Source organism: Vitis vinifera, chromosome 8 (genome assembly GCF_030704535.1).
Source record: "Vitis vinifera cultivar Pinot Noir 40024 chromosome 8, ASM3070453v1".
Taxonomy (NCBI): domain Eukaryota; kingdom Viridiplantae; phylum Streptophyta; class Magnoliopsida; order Vitales; family Vitaceae; genus Vitis; species Vitis vinifera.
The window spans coordinates 16,046,876-16,070,248 of NC_081812.1; the positions used below are offsets into that span (position 1 = coordinate 16,046,876).

General features: G+C 36.5%; 3 protein-coding genes and 1 long non-coding RNA gene across 4 annotated transcripts; all 4 read right to left on the reverse strand.

Moving 5' to 3' along the window:
- Positions 1-8,347: 8,347 nt before the first annotated feature.
- On the reverse strand, positions 8,348-9,498 carry LOC104880168 (uncharacterized). Its single transcript, XR_786516.3, has 2 exons — positions 8,868-9,498; positions 8,348-8,670 (listed from the first exon to the last, which is right to left on the reverse strand). It is a non-coding gene; the product is annotated as an uncharacterized LOC104880168 (long non-coding RNA).
- Positions 9,499-10,392: 894 nt separating this feature from the next.
- On the reverse strand, positions 10,393-12,935 carry LOC132252578 (laccase-17-like). Its single transcript, XM_059739124.1, has 6 exons — positions 12,763-12,935; positions 12,515-12,666; positions 12,165-12,409; positions 11,944-12,072; positions 10,891-11,856; positions 10,393-10,776 (listed from the first exon to the last, which is right to left on the reverse strand). Exons 1-6 carry the CDS (start codon positions 12,871-12,873, stop codon positions 10,646-10,648), a joined length of 1,734 nt encoding a protein of 577 aa, XP_059595107.1. The 5' UTR covers positions 12,874-12,935; the 3' UTR covers positions 10,393-10,645.
- A 2,369-nt stretch (positions 12,936-15,304) lies between these two features.
- LOC100259660 (laccase-17) lies at positions 15,305-17,857 on the reverse strand. Its single transcript, XM_002268592.4, has 6 exons — positions 17,692-17,857; positions 17,444-17,595; positions 17,089-17,333; positions 16,861-16,989; positions 15,808-16,773; positions 15,305-15,689 (listed from the first exon to the last, which is right to left on the reverse strand). The coding sequence occupies exons 1-6, from the start codon at positions 17,800-17,802 to the stop codon at positions 15,559-15,561; spliced, it is 1,734 nt and encodes a 577-aa protein (XP_002268628.2). The 5' UTR covers positions 17,803-17,857; the 3' UTR covers positions 15,305-15,558.
- Positions 17,858-20,742: 2,885 nt separating this feature from the next.
- Positions 20,743-23,283, reverse strand: LOC100254542 (laccase-17). The gene is made up of 6 exons (XM_059739125.1): positions 23,104-23,283; positions 22,857-23,008; positions 22,507-22,751; positions 22,285-22,413; positions 21,232-22,197; positions 20,743-21,103 (listed from the first exon to the last, which is right to left on the reverse strand). The coding sequence occupies exons 1-6, from the start codon at positions 23,212-23,214 to the stop codon at positions 20,973-20,975; spliced, it is 1,734 nt and encodes a 577-aa protein (XP_059595108.1). The 5' UTR covers positions 23,215-23,283; the 3' UTR covers positions 20,743-20,972.
- Positions 23,284-23,373: the final 90 nt, after the last annotated feature.

Sequence of the window (23,373 nt, forward strand, 5' to 3'; positions counted from 1 at the left end):
CCTTTGGATCACCCAATAGGACACACTGTCTCAATCTCATAAGATATCATGGTGCATTTATTGAGAATACCTATTATCATCAGTCTCTATCAACAGTGACCCAATCTATAGGGAAATATGACAACTTTAGGGTCTCACCCATAAGTCAAAGTCTCTTGTTGATTTTGACACAAACTCAATATTTTCTCAAGGTTGAGAGTCCATGTAGTATAGTAGCTTTATGAATCATGACAATTGATAGTCTTGTGTCATGATTCACCGTAGGTCTTGTCTAGTGTGCATCACATATACTAGTACACTCACCATGTGAAACTCATTCCGACAGGTAAGACAAGTCATCCATCTAATTAGGAAATAGTGCATTGCAATCTTTATTGGATTGCTTAAATCCATGAACCAACTGTAAGCAACTTATCTACTTATAAGGAACTCATGACTTGTATATCCTATGCAACTTTTAATGCATGTACAATGTAAGAGACATGAGTTGAATGCCCATATGAATGTCAATACACCAAATGGATAAGAGATATTTAAGTCTAACTTTGTTATATCATGTCTTGCAGGGACTCAATCCTAACAAGTATATTGTCAATATAGACTTCTACGTTTTTTTTCGAATAAGGGTTGAAATAGTTTCGTCACTAGTCATCAATAAATTGCTCTAGTGTTCCTCAAACCAAACGACATTATATTGTAAACCCGAATAAGGCTAGTAATGAAAGTCATCTTCTTCGCATCTGGTGCGTATAATGGTATTTGATTATACCTGAGAAAAACGTCCAAAACTGAGAACTTGTGGTTTGTCGTGGAATCAACTATTTGGTCTATTTGAGGAAAAGGAAAACTGTCATTCAATGACGTCTCGTTGAGATATGTGAAGTCAACGCACACATACTATTTACTATCTTTTTTTTCAAGACCACAACCACATTCACCAACCATTTCGGGTACTGCATAACCACTTAATGAATTCAAATGAATTCAACCTTAAGCAATCGGTTCACTTCTTCTGCAATGATCTTGTATTACTCTTTATGGAACTTGCATAGTTTCTACCTTACTAGACACTACCTTTTCTTAACATTCAGGTGGTAGCAAGCTACAGAGAGGTGAATCTCCTTCAAGTCTGCATGCTTCCATGCGAAAACATTTGTGTTTTCCTCCCAGCAACTGAGTAAATTTTTTCTTTTCTTTGTATGATAACATTTTTCCCAGAAACACTTTTTGATTGGAGTCATCATTGAACAAATCGACGGCTACTAATGGCTCAATGATCAATAATTCTCACTCGTCCGATCTAGGGTAGGAATCCTTCTGTAATTGTTATTTTTTCTCATAAAGACTTCATTCTCTAATGTTTGTGTTGAAAACTGGAAACGTTGACACTTGATAGCATCATTGCAAGGACATCTAATCTCTAAAGATTACTATTTTTGTTCCCAAATGGTCAGATAACTTACTTTTTGGTGGTAAGTTGATGGTATGATTTTCATGTCATGGATCAAAGCTCTACCAAGAATCACATTATATGAAAAATGCTTGAACATCATGTTAACAAGTCCTACAAACACAGAAAGCATGATGTCGCCTAAGAAAATGGTGATTGAGATGTTGAAGCCCATCAACGCCTTCCTGGGACTTTCTAGCACATTCATTGAGATGTTCATCTACTTGTAGGCGAATATATGCAAAAAATTCACGAAACTCCCTTGGTTGACTAGTAAAGAATACACATTATATTCGACAACATTCAATGTTAATATGAGGGAATCTTCATGCGATTGAGTGATATGTAATAAGTCTGCTTCGAAAAATACAATAGTCTCGTCTATTGGAATGAGGCTCTTGGGAACAAACACATTCCTTACATTGAAGACCTCATACATGTTCTATATTTTTCATCAAGGTCTTCACATGTTGTTTATTCCTTCATTGGCTATCGATCGACCCCCCATGTATGACATAGATCACCTGTTTAGGCTCGATACCAATTTTGAGGGTTAATTAGCAAAGGATAGCAGGTTCTGTTCGACTGTGGAAATACTTGTTAAGTAGACCGTCTCACACAATCTGCTCGACCTGGTAATGGAGGTGGCAACACCTTTTAATGGTATGGATCTTGTCTTTATGGAACTCGTAAAAGCAATTCTAATATATTTGACTCACTTCTTCCACATGGGGTTTGGCCAACAGAAGCCATCTAGACTCTGTACCACCGACAATAGTTGGTTGTAACTGAGCATGAGCTTCATGAACTGGAGTGTTGACTTATCTTCTCAGTTTTAGGCTTTAAGATTCCCTCTTAGTTGGCTTCCCCTACCTCCTTTGTCGTTTGATGCATTTGTTGGGTCGGTTGCTCTTGTTTTTTTAAGATAGTCTCCTTTGTTGGGTCGGTTGCTCTAGTTTTGTTAAGAGAGTCTCTTGGGATGCCGTAATAATTTATTGGAACACTGCTCTGAGATCATCTTCAAGCATGACGTACTTGTTGACTTTGCGAGAAAAAAAAATCATCCATTGTTTCTAGTGGTTTCTTCGAAATAGGCTCAAAGAAGAGGTTTCTAGGATGATACTTCCTTTAAAGGCCTGCATAATCGCATCGGTGGTACATGGATCCATTTGGATCAAGATTTGCCCAAATCTCTGCATGAAATCTTAGAAGGACTTAGATTCCTACTTCTACCTGACAAATCATAAGTGATATGCTACAAATACTTCCAATAGCTCTCTGAACTCTGAAGTCATTGATTGAATTGCTTGGGAGTTGGTGAAACCAGGTAAGGGTAGATATATGGAGACTAGCTGGGAACACCTTGCATAGAAGTGCGTCGTCGCCCACATCCAGGGTCATCACTTGGCGATAGTGCATGAAGTGGTCGAAGGGGTTTCTGGTACCATCATACATAATGAACTTTAGTACCGCGAACCCTAGAGGATGTCTTTGCTATACGATATAGAAAGCTAAAGACATCGACAACATATCATCAAGAATGCAAGAGGTAGTCTTGAGAGGTGCTTTCTAGGGGGAGGAGGCCTCGCACGAATACACCACAAGTCATGTCCACGATTAGTTGGTGTCTTTTGGGTAGCACCTCTTGGTTCTCCCTTGAGTGGGTGTTGGTGGCTACTACTTAGGGCATTCTTCTCTCAAGGCTTGGTGGTCACGCATCCCAACTTTAGGATTTTTGCTTCCAAACGGATCAACCCATTTGGTAGGCCCAAGAAATTTTTTTTAATAGCTTCACTAGTGCTTCTTCACCTACTGATAACACCTGGGTAATTGCGTTAAGCTGGCTGTTAAGATCATATTCTTTCTTTTCAACTAATTAGTGGTTTTTCTTAGTTCATCCAACTACCTTTGGTACTTAGTCAACTAGAGTTTAAGTACTCATTGTTGCTGCTCATCAGTTATTGGGGTGACAAATGTATCATTAGCATGGTTAGTTGCTTGTGTAATCACCATGGTTGGCTTTTTGTTTTTATACCATGGACGATGCCAATTGTTGGTGTTTAACCATCCTAGATGCGATAATCCATTGACTATTTGAGTCACTAGGCAATTTCTAATTATCACCCCCATCTATTGATGGGTGTTTTGGCTATTCAGGACCAGGATATAACTTTTCTTTTCCAACTGACCAAGTGTCTGGTGCATCAGTGTGCCTTCCCCGCACTGATGTGAGCCCATGCCATGTCTAGGTGCCCATGGCCTGAGCGTGTTGCTTGCTTCCACTATTAGGTCCAACTCCATAGCAACGAGCCATGGCATTGCGCCCATGGCTGATCCCTCTTGGTGCACAGGACATTGCGCCCCTGTGTTGTACGTAGGCATCATGGGTGCGAGTCAGTTGTTGTCTAAGTGCCCCATCAGGCCATGGCATTGCGCCCATGGTTTCCTCAGCTGGCTCACCGCACAAGGTTTAGGTGCCCTCGTGTGAAATAATACAAGTTGGGAAATGTTTCCCATAATCGTTTATGTCCATTTTACTTTGTTTTTCTGGAAGCTGGGAAAGAAGGTTGGCTAAATAAGGGTCCTTAGCACCGCACACTCGTGAAAAAATTATTTTTCATTTTTCTTTATAGGTTTTCCAAGCCAACTCCTAATTGGCTGGGTGAGTCAACTTTTTTCTAAGGAAGTGGCATGTCGGGAGTTAAACGTTAGAGATTGTGTGGTGCTTATGATTAATTGAGTATATCTGAGTTAAACGGTGCATGGTTGACCCCTCTGACACCCTCTATTGATATGACAGGATAAGGTTCCCTTTGAGACTCATTCCTCGTACGTTTCTTGTCACAACCCTCAATATCTACACCATGTGAGACACATGAGCAATCTAATACTTTTTTCTCAATGCCCCCATGTTGAGTTCTCCTAAGCTCGACCAAGGTGAGCTCTCGAACAATTTCAAGTATAAGAAACCCATAAGCTTTCACGCTTAGGAGGACTTGCTTGGACGATGTGGTATTGGGCATAGAAGACGACCAATCCGATTTTTATAGGGATGACAACCTCCATCACATAAGCTAGCATGAACGAAATTGCTTTTATTGGTTTTCACATGGTTGTCCTATACGATCATAAAACTCCCGAAAACTCTTCCACCTATTTTCCTTTAGCTTATTCCAATATATTTTTTAACATCCCAAGCAAAGTCTTTGGGCTTGCTTTTAATTAGAGATGAAGGATAAGGAGCATATTGAGTTGTTGTTGGCAAACTCCATGTTAGAAGATGAACTAAAATCCCTTAGTGCTAAGACCATGTCCTCTCCTTGACATGTTTGTTTGAGATCTAAGTTTTATTACCTCATAAGGGAGTGATAGGTTAAAGGGAAGGTTGAATGTTTCAGAAGCCTGGAGAAGGGTTTCATGTGCTTTTTTATTTTCTTCCTATTGCTTGCCTAGTTTATTCATGAGCTACAACAATCTTTCTTTTGTTGAGATCTTAATATCAATAGTTTGTTTTTCAAATGTCATCCCTCAATTATAGATTTTTTCTTTCTATTTCCCATGGACGACACCTAATATTATGTCTCTAAAAATACTTTAATTTAATATTTCAAGTATCTAGTAGAAGGTTACTAAAAAAAATTATGTGTTTTATAAGAGTTGAACCTCGTATTTGCTTGTATGCGAGAATCACTTTGGGAGAAAGTCAAGTCTCGTATTCCCAAAAGAACGAATTTTGTGCCACAATACCAAGTTAGAATAAATCAAGTTACCAATGCACGAGTTTTCCATGCCCCTTTCAAATGACAAGAAGATTTTGTAGACAAAAAATAGACTATGTTTTGTTCATTTAGAAAAACCAAACACTTTTATACCAACTACCTTATCCTCGCGTAATTGGAATGATCCATTTCTTAATCATCCATAGCTCATTAAAATTCAAAATAAAAAAAAAATCATAATGCAAAGATGAGCTAACAAAATATAATACCTACATTATGGAAAAAAAAAATCAAAATAAAAGAATTTTTTAAGGAAAAAACATATAAAAATTATAATGGATTCAAAGATAAAAAAATCAACAAATAAAATAATACCACCACATTTAGACTGTTTCAACAATAACAACTTGATTCTCTCCAAAAATCAATTATTTGGCTGTCATTCTCACTCTCACTCCCAAAAATCAGTTAGGAGGATTAATTATTTGATATTTCCAAAAATGATAATTTCAAGAACTTATGAAAAAATTATAGTAAGTAAAATTCAAGAATCCAAATTTTTTTTAATAATTTAATATAAGAAAACATATATTACCTTCACATTCTTTCATAAAACAAAACCTCTTTACACCAACGTCTTATCTGGTCCTAAAATTGGATTGATTCATATATTATTGTTCATAGCATTATTCAGAAATGGAAAGTGTTCAACAGCCCAAAACAAAATTATTAGAAAGAAAATATCTATACGAATTCAACAAAAAACTAAAATCCAAATTTATTGAAAAAGAAAATATACTACCTCTGTTCAAGTCACAAATAACCACAACAAGAAGATTCCATAGACAAAATATAGCCAACGTTTGTATCTTTCTAGGAAACCAAACACTTTCGTAAGAAAATGCTACTCTAATTTAGACAAAATATCCAAGTTTTTGATCAATGCCTTCGAAAATGCTACTTTAATTTAGAAAATTAAAAAGGTTAATGATTATTCAATTCTTTGATGCAAAAATTCAGCATTTTGATCTTTTTGAGTCAAGAATAACTGGGTACCAAAAAGAATCAAGAATATTTCGTGAAAGACATCGTACGACACAAACTCAAAACATAGGCATCAAGAAGAGGTCAGCTTCTGCTATGTTAGTAAATCAAGTACATATAGAAGCATCCTACACAATCATATCCAACCAAGAAAGAAAAACGAGGATCTGTCTGTTTATTCACCCTGCAACTAGTAAAGAGAAGCACACGAGTGAATTTATTCCGTGTATCCTATCCCATTAGAATTGAGTATTGAAAAGATTCCAACCACGAAAGCGTGTAACTTCCACCAATCAATAACCAGAAATCATTAATAAAGGTTCCAGGTTCCCAATTCATTCAGGTTCTCTAATTGAACCATCTGTATAATGATAAAATTCTGAAAACTGTTCCTGTACTTCCCAAATTTGTCCTGAGTCCTTCGTTTAACTAGGCATGTGCAGCAATTTTTTCAAGATATTTAGAACTATCCAGAGTCCCAGTGAATGATTCATGAATTATTACTGAACTTCTTAGATGTTTCTGAAAAGTTACTAACTTGAAAAAACATCTTACACACTTTGCTAATAAGGCCTAGCTTTTTCATATTCATAAATTCTCTGAGTTGTTCCCTACATTTTCCTGAATAACTCCGAGAACCTGATGCTGAAATTTCCCAAATCCCAACCATGCTATGAACACGAGGAATTACCCAAAGGAAAAAAAAAAAAAGAGAGAGAAATTATGGTTTTATTGTTCATCATCATAAGTATATAAAGCTGAAAAAAACTTCAAAATGATCGGACAGTAAGGCACAAGTCATAGATGGTCCACTGATCTACAATTTCCAAATAAACAAAGCTTTAAATCTATAAAACCATAGTCAAAACAAATTCATACAATCAAAACACTCAAATCTTATAGTAGAAATTCCTCATTCTAACAGATTAAGAAACACAACACCAAGGCAAAACAACAAAAAAATTTCACTATAAGAAGGCCTAAAAATTCAGGCCAACCAAAGAGCCCAGTTCAATTATTGCAAGTTTCATTCCTATAAAACATCCACATCCCACAAAGATTCACAAAAAGTTGCGGAATAAAGGAAAAAATATTATCAGTTTGGTCGTTGAGAAAAGGTAGGAAAACAAAAGAAATCCAAATCTTGAAGCTTAGATTTGGGAATCACCGTTCAACTGAGCCTAATACAGCCCTATGACTCTGTTTAAGTGTGTTTCCATTTCTTAGAAACCAGACAACACAAAACACCACTAAAACAATTTTCCTTCATCTTCCCTTGCTTTCCCAACAACCAAATAGGACCAGAATGAATAGAAGACAGAAATGGATTAAACAAACTTACAGCCATTTTCATGGGCATATTGTTTGTATCATTGTTTGTGTGTATATATATATATGTATGTATGATGTGTTGAGACAGAAAGATCACCATTGTTTCATGCCACAGACAAACCAAACTACATGTTCCATGATCAAATGCATGTTCAACTCATAAGATGTTTTGAGTATTCCAAAACCTATCTGCACAAGGGCCCGAGGGAGATATCCAGGGTGTGACTCTCTAATAGTTTGCATGCACTTGAAATCCCCAAGCTCTTTGAGGACGTAGTAAATTTAACATAAAAGCAACAGTCATGACAAGCAGTATGATCAAGGTTGAAAACTTGCATCACAACATTGCAACATTGCAGCCATATCAAACATAAATTAAGTTATATACATATATTGTAGGGGCAAGTATTAAACACAAAGTTCCTAGTATACGGTTACCCATTCAACAGGATGGGCAAAGGTAAGCAAATTCACTGATTGAATTTGATGTTACAGAGTAATTAAATGCAGGTACCTCATACGTTATAACATGACATACAAGAAAACTTTAGACACAAAGATTTCAACAAGAACCAGCATATAGCACCACATAAATAAAAGGATACCAAAATGTTGAAAAAGATCTTAAAACATTTTATAGAGGTGAAGTGCACCCTTTTTTGATAGATAAAGAAAATGTATTATAGATAAAAGAAGGTATACACTATGTATACAAGATAGCCACAAGACCTAAAAGGAAGCGCGAAGATAAATATTATGGAAGCCCCATTCATACCGTATAGCTGCCCAAAATATTAACTAATTAGGAGTCAAGATCCATTCTGTTATTTTTTCCACCAAACCATTAAAAAGAACAGACGAATCTTTGCTAACCCATTGCTGGCAAAGAAAACCGAGGAAAAGAAAGAAGAAAAGAAAATAGAATTCTGAACCATGTAATCTATGTTACTTTTGTTTTTGGATAAATAAAAAACTAAACTCAACCTGCGAAATATTTCCGTTAGGTTCAATTAGATGGATGTCTTGCTTTTTCAGATCCCAGAAATTTTCTTGGAGGTCAAACGGTTGTAACGAAGCCCCCACAATAACTGGCAATCATCTTATGGTGCAGATGATGTCAATTTTCTAGAGAAAAATGACAAGAAAAAAATCAAGACTAAATATGCGAGTACCATTTTCCTGATCCATAAAAGCTGAACCTGGTTAAATTATTTCTTTTAGCAATCAAGAATCAATCTCTCAGACAGCAAAAAAATAAAAATAAATAAATAAATAAAATCAAAAGAAGATAAGACAATCAAGAACAAAAAGAGTGGAGTTACCATCTCGTGGATCTGTAATAGCCGAAGCTTGCAAGGTGATGAACGCCGAGAACACAATTATAATGAAAAGCAACCGCAGATGTCGTTTCGTCATTTGAAAAAGCAGAGTAGTCAGCGATCTCAAGCAGTGGAACATGAGCATGCCTTTTCTCCCTGGAGATATGCAAAGAAAACAATCAAATCTAAAGAAGACAGAAATTAGGGAGAAAACATACAAGAGCAGCTGTTTGGCTGCCAAGAAAACTCATGAAAATAAAAGAATGAGAAAACCTTGAAAAAGAGAGCAGCGTATATGAAAAAACAACCAAATCTAAAGAAGACGGAGATATCATGAAGAAAACATATAACAGCAGTTGTTTGGCTGCCGAGAAAACTCATGAAAATTAAAAGAAAGAACGGAAGATCTAGAAAAAGAGAACATCGTATATGCAAAAAATCTTTTGTATAGGAAAAAACCAATAAAAGTAGTTTTCAAGAACTCAAAATGAGTTTTTCCGAGAGAATTCATTGTTGAAAAAACAGAGTAAATTCTTAAAAGAAAAGTGTGTAAAACTCAAGAAAAGTTAGAACTAGGGTTTTGAACTTGGCTCTGAGAGAGAGAGAGAGAGAGAGAGAGAGAGAGAGAGAGCGCATGAGAGAGGTCTAGACAGGACTCCGAGCAGGGCTCTTGAATTGCTTTTATAGGTAAATACTGCCAGCTCAACATACCCTCAATTCTTGAAGCCGTTAAGCCTGCACGTGCCATGCGAGTTCTTGAACTATTTGAATATTTACGACACGGGCAGGGGTTCTTGATCTGCTTTTATAGGTAGATATTGCCAGCTCAGCATATTTAAGCCGTTATGCCCGCACGTGCCATGTGATTTCTTGAATTATTTGAATATTTACGACACCCACGCAAACTCTTTTTTTTTTTTTTTTTTTAATTTGAATATTAAATAAGAGTTTTAATATTTCCAATCTAGAGTATTTCAACATATAATAAGTTTTTAAATTAAAAATAAAAAATATATATTTTAATGTTTTATAAATAATAGCTTTTGAGTGTTCTAATAAAAGAAAAAATATATTCATTCAAATCTTTTTAGACTTCGAAAATGTTGTTAAACAAAATATAAAATTTTTAAAAAACAAGGCAATTGGGGAAGAGTAAAAAATGTCTAAGGAATTGTTTAATTTTTTATAAAATAAAATATATAGGAGTTTGCCAATAAATCATATTTTTAAAGCTTCAAATGACTTGATGTATAAAATAAGTTTGGTCAAGTTAAATAAGTTTTTTAATTCATATTTTTAAAGATTGATTACGTATAAAAATAAAAGTGTTAAAATTTTAAAAAAATTTGTTAAGTTGTTTTATTTTATTCTTTATGATAGTTGAATAAGAAAAGTAAAATTTTTAGTGATATTATTTCACCTCATCCCTAGAGTCAAATGTTCATTTTGGTTTTAGAGAAGCTGGAGAAGACAAAATCAAAAGCTGGAAAATTTTCTATACATATCTAAACGAACAAAAAACAGAAGATACAAATATGGTTGCTTCTTTCAATAATTGAATTAGTGTTACAAGCCTAATAACAAACTTCAAAAACCCCACTTTACGTTTCCAAGTGGGCATAGAAAAAACGCGACGCAAAACCATCATTATATGCCGAAAGCAATGGAAGACTCTTCTTCATCCTTGCCCGGCAGACATAAGGGAAAAAATGCAGAAAATAATGAAATAATAACAGGAATTTGAAGGAAATAATAAAAAGCAACTGAGTTGAAAAACAAAGTTAACATTTGGGAAGATCGGAGGGCGGAGGAGGCAGTTTTTGATTGGGACGCTTCCCATCCGTGACAACCCAGGCCATCTTCAATCCCCAGCTGGTGTGGACTTCCAGGTGGCAGTGCATAAACCAAACCCCTGTTCACCACATGGAAAAAAAATAAAAAAAATCATTATAAGAGCCACCCAAGTGCGGCAGTTTCTGTCTTGACCCATTACTAATTGGTGTATTAAATTGAGTTGTTCACCTACCAGGATTGTCTGCGCGGAAACGAATGGCCACCCAACCGCCGGAAGGCACCCCCACGGTGTTTCTCTCTATGGGATCGACCAAGTTGAAATTGGCAGGATCCTTCTTGGGATCAAAGTTTCCGAATCCCTGTCCCACCACATAGAAATTAAAGCCGTGCAGATGAAGTGGGTGGCTCTCTGCACCTATGATACTAGTGTCCTGCAACACCAACTCCACTCTTGTATTGAAGGGTAGCACCACCACCTTGGTCCCACTGTTTACAAGAATGTTGCTTGGGGGAGTACCCGTGTAGTTGAATTTGAAGGTTGGGTTTGCTGGGAAATCAGTGGTGTAGACGCCCTTGGACTTTCCGAAGAAATGAGCTTGAAGAAGGGCTGTGCTTGGCTGCACAAATGACACATTGTTGATGGCAGCTGCTACCATGGTGTTGTTGGGTCCTGGGCACGCTTGGTTCCGTGAGCATTGGATTAGCCCCAGTCCCACCGTGAAGAAGAAGCGTCTATTCACTGTTTGTGGGACTTTTGCTGGAAATTTGTTAGAGGCTAAGCTGCGTAATTTCTTGCTGAATTTCATGGCAAAAATTGTGTCATTGAACATGGGAAGGGCTGGTTTGAGAACAGAGGGCTTTCTGTTCTTAGTGTTTGACACGGACGATTTGTGCTCATATTCTAAAATTCCAGCTGTTGTAGAATTGTCAAAAGCAGCAGGACCGGTGGCGTAAGACCTGGCCGCCATGAGGAAGGTGGCGTTAGGGGAGTGAGATTTGGTCTTGAGAAGGATATTGGTAGTCTGTCCAGGGGTGATGACAAGAGTGTTGGTTTTAAATGGTTTCACATAGACTGCATCAACTTCAACCACGGTGACAGTATGGTTGGCTATGCTGAAGAAGAGCTCGTCATTGAGTGCTGCATTGATCAGCCGGAGGAGATAAGTCTTCCCCGGTTTCACCTTCAGCCTAAATGCATCTGCAACAAATATAATCTTTATTTAAATGCACCTATTCTGAGGCCATATTAAGTGCCCTTTAATTAAATTGAAGCAGAACAAAATACCCTTAGCTGAGCAGTTATACAAGGGCCCGGGAAGACCATTCATGGTGTAAGCGTCGGAGACATTTGGGGCTCCTCCTGTTTGCATTGCTTGGTTAATCATGGTCTCTATGTCAGCTTTCCACCACTCGCCTGCAATATTAGAAAAAAGGCCCAACTCATGCAACTTAGATCAAGTACTGGAAGAAGGTAGTATATGATTTATTTGTAGAAATTTAAATTACCAAAGATGATGGGGACTTCTTTGAAGGGTTGGGGAAATGGGTAAGGGACACCTCGCTTAGGGAGGATGACAAGGGATCCATAGACAGTAGCTCTCAGCCATGAGATGTGAGCATGCCAAAATAAGGTCCCTCTCTGTCCAGTGATAGTGAAGTTGTACACATAGCTCTGACCTGTCTGAATTGGGCACTGTGTGATGTAGGCAGGTCCATCCGCCCATCCGCTTCTTAGCTGCCGGATCCCATGCCTGTTCCTCTCAATTCAAGTACACATGTCAATAAATGCAACAGGGGATGAATACTAACCAGAGGAAGAACAACAATAAGAATAATAATAAAAGGAGGTTGCATACCAGTGGATTGTGATATTGTTTTGGACATGGTTAACTACTTTAATGATGACCCGATCACCTTCTCTTGCTATGATCCTAGGGCCTGGGAATTGTCCATTGACGGTAACAATACTTTTTGTTTGGCATAATCTCGTCACTGTCTGCAGCTTAATCTGTAAAAAGACCATATGAAATCAGAATGTAATTTCACTAGCAAGTGGAGATGCAGAAAGATGTTTCACATGATGAGCATGAGATGCAGTACGTACATCAAACTTGTAGTGCCTGGTTGTGCCTGCGTGCTTTGCAAATACCAGCTCAGGCAAAACCCAGAAAGCACAAAATGCAAATAGCATAACCCTCACAAAGCCAGAACCCATCTCAGCGTTTTTTTGTTTTTTTTTTTTTGTCTCTTCTGGTTAGGAGTAGTTTTGTTTGATGGACAAGACCAAGCGGGTACAGAGAAAGAACGAAGTGTGGGTGTTTATATAGGAGAAGAATGGTTGCGTTTGGTTAAATTAGGTGATGAGAAATGAGATTAACGTACAGATAGAAGATAGCCCGCGACCTTCCTCAACAAATTAGACTTTGATCCGACAGCCTAGCTGCTGGCCAAGCTTTATCTTAGAGTGCTGTCAAAGTCATAGATTATATTATTTCAATTTATTCTTAACGGTTTCTATCAAAGTCCCCAAAGTATCCTCCTTGGCATTCATGGACCTATATTCAGGGCATGTTGGCCAGGGCTACTGTCCCATTTTTTACTCTGCTGGCCATCTCTAAGTAGCAATAAATTTTTTTGTTCTCTCTGCACTTTCCCACTACTATAAATAAAGAATTCATACCTATCATCTAAGAAACTCTCAGGCAAATGATATAAAACCTCAATTTAATTAATTAAATTGTAGTCTAAATATTTAGGTATTAATTTTCTCTGCACGTGTTCAATAATCTTCTCATTCTTTATCTTCGTATTATTAAAAAAATAAAAAACACGCCATTGTCATTCATTCAAGGACTGTTGGGCATGGGAGCCTGCTGGCCTTCACCCTCCGACTGTTGGAACTTGCTAATCAAACCACACCATCTCGTTGGTTGCCGCTTCTTCCTTAATCCATTACAAATAATAAAAAACTTTTGTCTAATCAAACAGAAGGGTATTTATTTAACAAGTTCCATCTATGTTGGGTGTACATGCTCTATCTGATGTCTTCTTTTCGTAACGGACAACCATGGAAGAAAATCATCACTCCACACATACAAGAAAAACCCTTTTAACTTCATCTATTCGTTTGTTGGGTGTACATGCTCTATCTGATGTCTTCTTTTCGTAACGGACAACCATGGAAGTAAATCATCACTCCACACATACAAGAAAAACCCTTTGACTTCATCTATTCGTTTGGTTAGTTGCTGCATAGCAAAACGTCATAGCAACCATAGCATTTTGTGATTTGAGGATGTGATTTACTTTTTCTGAAAGTTCAGATTGAAGGATACGGACTGCATTTTTACAATTGCAAATAAAAATCTTGAACTAGGATGAATACTCGTTTTCCTATTGCAAGATTAGGGTTCTAGTCAATTTAATTTGAGGATTGAGACTTTCAATTTTCAAGTCCTAGTTCTATTTTGATGCATCAGAATACTACATTTATAGTCTAATATATTTAATGAAGGGTAATAAGGACATTTTATCAATATTATTAACCCCTTTAGTTGATAATGTCTTGTATAATTTCAAAAAACTGAGGGACTGCCAATGTAATTGACAATAATCTCCTAGAGTTGTCCATGCAATTTTTCCATAAAAAAAATAAAAATAAATTCTAAACCTATTAATGCTTCCTCTACTATTTATGAAATAATCTAACCCTTTATTCCTAATAAGAATTGTGGGAGAGATTTAAATATTTAGAGGCGAGTTTAAGAATTTTTTTAATATCGAAGGTGGTTCAAAGTTGCCTATCATGTATAAAATTAAATAAAAATAATAATTTATTTATTTTATTTCATTTTCAAGTGACCCATGCCTCAAACCCCTTGTTAACATTTATGGTCAAACGTAAGACTTGGAACCCTTTTTTTAGGTGTTGTTGTGCTCCTCTAACCTTGCACCCAATGGGACAAGTTTGGAAGAAGCTTAAATGGATTAGAAGGAGGTTTAATTTTTTTTTAAAAACTTAGGTTGAGTTCCCGTAAGTTTAGATATTTGTCTTGTCAAACATTACTTTACCTTGATTATATATAAATAAAAATAAATAAATTTTCTTTTCTTTTTTTAACATATATAAAATAAATTACAAAAAAATTATAATGTTTATTTATTTATAAATTATATTTATTTTTAATATTATTTAAATGTTATAAAATGAAAATTTTGAAAAATAATAAAAATAAGTTAAATGAGGTAAAGGAGGATGAAGATTAAATTAAATATTTTAGTTTAATATTTAAAGTTAAAAACAATTTTAAATTGAGATGTCAAGTTATTTTATCAAATATGCTTAATGAGTAAGTCAAATTAAGTTATTAATTAATTGATTTATCAAAAACTCTTTAAAAATTGCTCAATTTCAAGAAATCTCTTTATTTTATATAATTTTTAAAAATATTATTTACTTTTCAAATAAAACTATAGATTTAAAGACATAAATTTAATAATATGTTTTTTATCTTTTAAGTTTTTATGTAATTAAATATAAAAAAATTAAATTTCTTATCATCTTTTTAATACACCATCCTAAATTCAAACAAAGAAGTCAGTTTGGCTTTAGGAAATCATAAAACTTGACATAGTGTTCTCTGCATTGGATGGACAGGTGAATGTCTTCCTTTAGAGAAATACTTATATATAAACAACAAAAGATAATTGATTATCAATACAAATATGGCTTCTAGAGCAACAAGCCCATTACCATATATCAAAGCCCTAGTGTGGGTGTACCAAAAATGGGACTAAATACACAATCTCCAGAAGCTGAAACGAATTCCAGACGCTCTTCCTTCTTACCCATTTTGGGCAGGTGCAAAGCAGCAGAAACAATTGAGCTGAATATCAAAGTCTAGCATTTGGGAAGATCGGCGGGCGGAGGAGGCAGCTTTTGATTGGGACGCTTTCCATCCATGACAACCCAGGCCATCTTCAACCCCCAGCTGGTGTGGACTTCCAGGTGGCAGTGCATAAACCAAACCCCTGTTCAACACGTGGAAAAAAAAAATAGTATGAGAACCACCCAAGTGACGCAGTTTTCTATCTGATTTCGATCTTGGCGCATTACTAATTGGTATATTGAATTGAGTTCTATACACACCTGGATTGTCTGCGCGAAAACGAATGGCCACCCAACCGCCGGAAGGCACCCCCACGGTGTTTCTCTCTATGGGATCAACCAAGTTGAAATTGGATGGATCCTTCTTAGGATCAAAGTTTCCGAATCCCTGCCCCACCACATGGAAGTTAAAGCCGTGCAAGTGAAGAGGGTGGCTCTCTGCACCTATGATACTAGTGTCCTGCAACACCAACTCCACTCTTGTATTGAAGGGTAGCACCACTACCTTGGTCCCACTGTTTACAAGAATGTTGCTTGGGGGAGTGCCCGTGTAATTGAATTTAAAGGGTGGGTTTGCTGGGAAATCAGTGGTGTAGACGCCCTTGGACTTTCCGAAGAAATGAGCTTGAAGAAGGGCTGTGCTTGGCTGCACAAATGACACATTGTTGATGGCAGCTGCCACCATGGTGTTGTTGGGTCCTGGGCACGCTTGGTTCCGTGAGCATTGGATTAGCCCCAGTCCAACTGTGAAGAAGAAGCGTCTACTGACTGTTTGTGGGACTTTTGCCGGGAATTTGGTAGTGGCCAAGCTGCGTAATTTCTTGCTGAAGCTCATCGCAAACAATGTGTCATTGAATGTGGGAAGTGCCGGTCTGTGGACAGAGGGCCTTTTGTTCTTTGTGTTTGACATGGACGACATATGCTCGTATTCTAGGATTCCAGCTGTTGTGGAATTGTCAAAAGCAGCAGGACCGGTGGCGTAAGACCTGGCCGCCATGAGGAAGGTGGCGTTAGGGGAGTGAGATTTGGTCTTGAGAAGGATATTGGTAGTCTGTCCAGGGGTGATGACAAGAGTGTTGGTTTTAAATGGTTTCACATAGACTGCATCAACTTCAACTACGGTGACAGTATGGTTGGCTATGCTGAAGAAGAGCTCGTCATTGAGTGCAGCATTGATTAGCCGGAGGAGATAGGTCTTTCCCGGTTTCACCTTCAGCCTAAATGTATCTGCCACAAATATAATCTTTATTTAAATGAACCTATTCCTAGGCCAAATTAAGTGTCATTAAATTGAATTGAAGCAGTACAAAATACCCTTAGCGGAACAGTTATACAAAGGCCCGGGAAGACCATTAATGGTGTAAGCGTCGGAGACATTTGGGGCCCCTCCTGTTTGCATTGCCTGGTTAATCATAGTCTCTGTGTCAGCTTTCCACCACTCTCCTGCAATATTTTTTTTTTAAAAAAAAGCCCAACTCATACAACTTAGATCACGTACTAGAAGAAGGCAGTATATGATTTAAACGTATAAATTTAAGTTACCAAAGATGATGGGGACTTCTTTAAAGGGTTGAGGAAATGGGTAAGGGACACCTCGCTTAGGTAGGATGACAAGGGGTCCATAAAGAGTTGCTCTCAGCCATGAGATGTGGGCATGCCAGAATAAGGTCCCTCTCTGCCCTGTGATCGTGAAGTTGTACACATAGCTCTGTCCCGTCTGAATTGGGCACTGTGTGACGTAGGCAGGTCCATCTGCCCATCCGCTTCTTAGTTGCCGGATTCCATGCCTGTTTCTCTCAATTTAAGCATACATGCAGCAATCTTTTATCACTAAATGCAACTGGAGATGAGTACTAAGGACAGGAACAACAATAAAAATAAAAGGAGGGCTGCATACCAGTGAATTGTGATATTGTTCTGAACATTGTTAACCACCTTAATTAAGACCCGATCACCTTCTCTCGCTATGATCCGAGGCCCTGGGAATTGCCCATTGACTGTGACAATACTTTTTGTTTGACATAATCTGGTCACTTTCTGCAGTTTAATCTGCAAAAGACCAATAGAAAGCATAATGTTATTTCACAAGGAAGTCAGCAATGCAGCATGGTATGTCAAATGTTGCGCATGTCAAGTAATACTTACATCGAAGTTGTAGTGTCTGGTAATGCCAGCATGCTTTGCAAGTACCAGCTCAGGCAAATTCCACAATGCACAAAGTGCAAATAGCATAACCCTCAGAAAGCAGGAACTCATCTCAACTTGTTTTTCCTTTTCTAGGCACGTAGATTTTAATCTGTTTGATGGACAAAGGCCGGTTGGATGCAGAGAAAGAATCAAGTGTGGGTGCTTATATAGGAGGAGAATAAAGGGTGTGTTTGGTTAATTAGGTGATAAGAATTGAGATATCCTACAAACAGCTAGCCCATGGCCTGGGCAACAACTTGGACACTGATCCAACAAGCTGCTGGTCAAGGCTTGCGTTAGAGTGCTGTCAAAGTCTATATTATCTCATTTCCATTCATTCTAACGGTTTCTCTGGAGTTCCTGAAATGCCCCCTCGGTCATTCATGGACATATCTCCAGTGCTTTTTGGACAGGCTCACCTCCTATTTTTACCCAGCTGGTTATTTCTAATGAGCAGTAGCCAGTAGGCGTGCACTATCAGCATTTTTTTGTTAGGAAAAAAGAATTCATATGATAATTTGATAATAAAATTCTGTCTAATTAACTAAATTTGAGTTGCACAATTTGCACATTATTTTTGTCAAGGCCTAAAAGTTGATCGGAACCCTGGCTAAAGTTCTTTATTTAAACTGACATTTTTCATAATTAATCAAGCTTCTTAACGGAATCATTACTAGCAAATCATTTATCGTAGCTCTCCGGTGTGAGAATCATGGGGTAAAAATGGCATTTTCGTTTAAAGTTATGAACAGTATTCTGAGGGCATTTCTGTCCTGACTCCATGAGAGCAACTCTGTGGGTGGAGTAGAAAATGGACAACATTCACAGTAGGCATGATCTACTAAAGGAAAAGGATTGATTTATGAAAGAGGGGCAATGGGCATGGTTGCCTGGTAGCCTTCAAGCTCCTACCGTTGACACTTGGTAATCAAGCCAAGGCGTTACACCATCCTTTTAGTTGCCGGCTGTTTCTCATTTTACAACCATTAAAATAAAAAGGATATTTATTAGAAGAATATGGGTACTAGTTTTTCCTTTCTCCTTTAATTAATAAAAATTGTTATTATTGTTAATTTAATTCTAACTTAATAAAAAATACAAGATAAATTTCTTCAGCCATTCCATAGTATTATAAGCATAAAATCTCATTGGCAATAACTATCATATCATTATAATAAAATATTCACCTTAGATTTAGATTATGTTTTGTCCTCAAATAATAAAAATATTAAATTAAATTAAATTATTTTATCATATTTATTGGTTTTATCTAAAATATCAAATATAACTAAAATTAGTTAGAAATTCATATATTTCTAAATTATTTAATATTAAAATATTAAATTAAGTTAATTGAGTTTGAGGTAACATATAAGAATAATTTATTAATTTAATTTTTTTTTTCTTTTACTTTTTTTGTACTTCTTCTTTTCTTCTTTATTTTTATTTTCTTACATTTTTCTTCAATTTTTTTGGAAACTAAATATAGTATTAATGTAATTGAGTAATAGGGAAATTTTTTGTCACTAATATAATGTAAATTTATTTATACTAATAGAAAATTGAGTGATATTTTTAAAGTATTTAATACAATTTCTTGTATATTATCTTTTGTAGCATTATACAAATTTTATATAAAATATAAAACATTTATTCAACTAGGCAATGTAACATTTCAGAGTTCATGATATCACTCAATAATAATATTATAAAAGTTTTTGATACGTTTTAATATGATTTTACTCAATATTATTTGACTAATTATATGTCAAATGTCAATTTTTTTCTTTATTGATTTTTTTAAAGAAAATATTATTAGCATAAAAAATAAAGTGGACAACTAGGAAAAAAAATAATTTATTTTAATACGTTGATAAGACACTTTGAAATTATTTTGTAACATTGGTGATTATAGTTAGTGAGTAACTACTTGGCAATTCTAATTCAAATGAAATATTCGAGTATTAAAACTATCTTGAGATTTACTCAATTTATTAAAAATTAATTGATTAAAAGAGATGAAATAATTTTTATATTTGAAGTGTAACTCATTTTTTTTTTATATATAAATACCCTTGATTATTTTAAGTATTTACATGAATGCTTTAAAAAAAATAATTATTTTTATAAGAAAAAATGAAAGTGTTTTTGTTAAAATGATGTCAAAAAAAATAATGAAGGGTTAAATTTCCAAAATTGGGTTTTCAATAACCCTTTAATCAAATAACTCATTTACCAATGCTATATTTGATTTATGAATATTAGAGAGAAAAAAAACTAAATAAATTTAAGGTTAATAAATTACTTTTGCATAGTTCTTTTAATTCATTTTTTTTAATATATAAAGATTATATAATTTCAAAATATATAAATATTTAGCTAATTTTTAATTGCAACCGATTCTCTTTTATGTTTTTTATGATAAAAATAGGGAATAAATAAATAAATTTTCTTAATAATTTTTTGGGACCAAATATAATCTAAACGAAGGTTTAGTATCTACTAAAAACAAGTTTACTTATATATGAAAAATTAGATTATATCATAGTTAAATAACATAAAACAAAAATCATAGACCATTCAATGAAAGACTAATAGATCACATCTCAAGGATGGTCAATCACCCAACCGGGCTAAAATGAATTTTAATTAATCACTTAATAAATAAATTAGTATTTAATGTCACTTGTCATTGTATAAAATAAAAAATAATGACTAATTTTATTAAGAGTATTAAGAAATTGATAAAATGTATAATTTAATGGTGATAATGATTTTAAAATCTTAAAGATATTATTTATGTTTTCTCATTTATTTGATGGACAGTCAGTCAAATTAATTGGCACCTAAAAACAAAAATGTTATAACCATCCAATAATTTGAGAAAAATTGTAAAAATGGAGAACCAGACCAAAGTACCTCCCTTGCTTTATACTTCCTGCTAATATTATCATGGTATTGCTTTCTTATGTTGTCTTTTTCCTCTTCCTACTCTCTATAAACAACCAATTAAAAGAAAATTTGAGTGTTGATAGATGATTCTTTCATTGAATAATTCAATTAGAATTACAAACCTATGCATATAAAAAATCCCCCTCTTGTTTGGGAGTGTGGGTATAGAATTTGAATCAATAAAAGGCAATCATCAAACCGATACCCATTCTGGGCGATGCAAGAAGAAAAAACAAAAAAACAAAAAACAGAGGAGAAAAAGCAAAGCAACTTGTTGAGTATCAAACTCAACATTTGGGAAGATCCGATGGAGGAGGAGGTAGCTTTTGATTAGGACGCTTTCCATCCATGACAACCCAGGCCATCTTCAACCCCCAGCTGGTGTGGACTTCCAGGTGGCAATGCATAAACCAAACACCTGCTCCACAAATTTCAGAGTGATAACAAATCAGACCATATAAGCTACGAAATTCAACCGAGTAATATCTAGAATCTAGTGGTAATTAATGTAAATATCGTCATATTAATGTCATCACTTGTACGCACCTGGATTGTCTGCGTGGAAACGGATGGCCACCCAACCGCCTGAAGGCACCCCCACGGTGTTTCTCTCTATGGGATCGACCAAGTTGAAATTGGCAGGATCCTTCTTAGGATCAAAGTTTCCGAATCCCTGTCCCACCACATAGAAGTTAAAGCCGTGCAGATGAAGAGGGTGGCTCTCTGCACCTATGATACTAGTGTCCTGCAACACCAACTCCACTCTTGTATTGAAGGGTAGCACCACCACCTTGGTCCCACTGTTTACAAGAATGTTGCTTGGGGGAGTGCCCGTGTAGTTGAATTTGAAGGGTGGGTTTGCTGGGAAATCAGTGGTGTAGACGCCCTTGGACTTTCCAAAGAAATGAGCTTGAAGAAGGGCTGTGCTTGGCTGCACAAATGACACATTGTTGATGGCAGCTGCTACCATGGTGTTGTTGGGTCCTGGGCACGCTTGGTTCCGTGAGCATTGGATTAGCCCCAGTCCCACCGTGAAGAAGAAGCGTCTATTCACTGTTTGTGGGACTTTTGCTGGAAATTTGTTAGAGGCTAAGCTGCGTAATTTCTTGCTGAATTTCATGGCAAAAATTGTGTCATTGAACATGGGAAGGGCTGGTTTGAGAACAGAGGGCTTTCTGTTCTTAGTGTTTGACACGGACGATTTGTGCTCATATTCTAAAATTCCAGCTGTTGTAGAATTGTCAAAAGCAGCAGGACCGGTGGCGTAAGACCTGGCCGCCATGAGGAAGGTGGCGTTAGGGGAGTGAGATTTGGTCTTGAGAAGGATATTGGTAGTCTGTCCAGGGGTGATGACAAGAGTGTTGATTTTAAATGGTTTCACATAGACTGCATCAACTTCAACCACGGTGACAGTATGGTTGGCTATGCTGAAGAAGAGCTCGTCATTGAGTGCTGCATTGATCAGCCGGAGGAGATAAGTCTTCCCCGGTTTCACCTTCAGCCTAAATGTATCTGCAACAAATATAATCTTTATTTAAATGCACCTATTCTGAGGCCATATTAAGTGCCCTTTAATTAAATTGAAGCAGAACAAAATACCCTTAGCTGAGCAGTTATACAAGGGCCCGGGAAGACCATTCATGGTGTAAGCGTCGGAGACGTTTGGGGCTCCTCCTGTTTGCATTGCTTGGTTAATCATGGTCTCTATGTCAGCTTTCCACCACTCGCCTGCAATATTAAGAAAAAAGGCCCAACTCATGCAACTTAGATCGAGTACTAGAAGAAGGTAGTATATGATTTATTTGTAGAAATTTAAATTACCAAAGATGATGGGGACTTCTTTGAAGGGTTGGGGAAATGGGTAAGGGACACCTCGCTTAGGGAGGATGACAAGGGATCCATAGACGGTAGCCCTCAGCCATGAGATGTGAGCATGCCAGAATAAGGTCCCTCTCTGCCCAGTGATGGTGAAGTTGTATAAATAACTCTGGCCTGTCTGAATTGGGCATTGTGTAATGTAGGCAGGTCCATCTGCCCATCCGCTTCTTAGCTGCCGGATCCCATGCCTGTTCCTCTCAATTCAAGCATACATGTAGCAATCATTGATCAGCAAATGCAATTGGTAATGGATACCATCAACTACAGCATATTATAAAAGGAGGGTTGCATACCAATGAATTGTAATATTGTTCTGAACATGGTTAACCACCTTAATGATGACCCGATCACCTTCTCTTGCTATAATCCGAGGCCCTGGGAACTGCCCGTTGACAGTAACAATATTTTTGGATTGGCATAATCTCGTCACTTTCTGCAACTTAATCTGAAAAGGACCAATAGAAAGAAGACTGTTATTCCAGTAGGAAGTGGCAATGCAGCAAGATGTTTCACATAATGAGAATAAGATGAAGTGCGTACATCAAACTTGTAGTGCCTGGTACTTCCAGCATGCTTTGCAAGTACCAGGTCAGGCAAAAACCACATTGCACAAACTGCAAACATGATAATCCTCATAATGCAAGAGCCCATCTCTGCCCTCTTTCTCTTCTAGCTAGCTGTTGTCTTTGATAGGCAATTTCGCTGTGTTGAGAGACAACAGAATGTGGTGATTTATACAGGCAGAGCAGTGCGTTTGGTTTATTAGGTAACAATGAGAAATTAATTAATGAGATTGATCCTCCGGCATGA

What these genes read in the sequence shown, in the direction of transcription:
- LOC132252578 (XM_059739124.1), bottom strand. Translation starts at nt 12,873, where the DNA reads ATGGGTTCTGGCTTTGTGAGGGTTATGCTATTTGCATTTTGTGCTTTC. An exon ending in CCAGGCACTACAAGTTTGAT is followed by an intron (nt 12,667 to 12,762) that starts GTACGTACTGCA and finishes GTCTTTTTACAG; the next exon opens with ATTAAGCTGCAGACAGTGAC. An exon ending in TTTCCGCGCAGACAATCCTG is followed by an intron (nt 10,777 to 10,890) that starts GTAGGTGAACAA and finishes TGTGGTGAACAG; the next exon opens with GGGTTTGGTTTATGCACTGC.
- LOC100259660 (XM_002268592.4), bottom strand. Translation starts at nt 17,802, where the DNA reads ATGAGTTCCTGCTTTCTGAGGGTTATGCTATTTGCACTTTGTGCATTG. An exon ending in AACAATATCACAATTCACTG is followed by an intron (nt 17,334 to 17,443) that starts GTATGCAGCCCT and finishes TGAGAGAAACAG; the next exon opens with GCATGGAATCCGGCAACTAA. An exon ending in TTTTCGCGCAGACAATCCAG is followed by an intron (nt 15,690 to 15,807) that starts GTGTGTATAGAA and finishes CGTGTTGAACAG; the next exon opens with GGGTTTGGTTTATGCACTGC.
- LOC100254542 (XM_059739125.1), bottom strand. Translation starts at nt 23,214, where the DNA reads ATGGGCTCTTGCATTATGAGGATTATCATGTTTGCAGTTTGTGCAATG. An exon ending in CCAGGCACTACAAGTTTGAT is followed by an intron (nt 23,009 to 23,103) that starts GTACGCACTTCA and finishes GGTCCTTTTCAG; the next exon opens with ATTAAGTTGCAGAAAGTGAC. An exon ending in TTTCCACGCAGACAATCCAG is followed by an intron (nt 21,104 to 21,231) that starts GTGCGTACAAGT and finishes TTTGTGGAGCAG; the next exon opens with GTGTTTGGTTTATGCATTGC.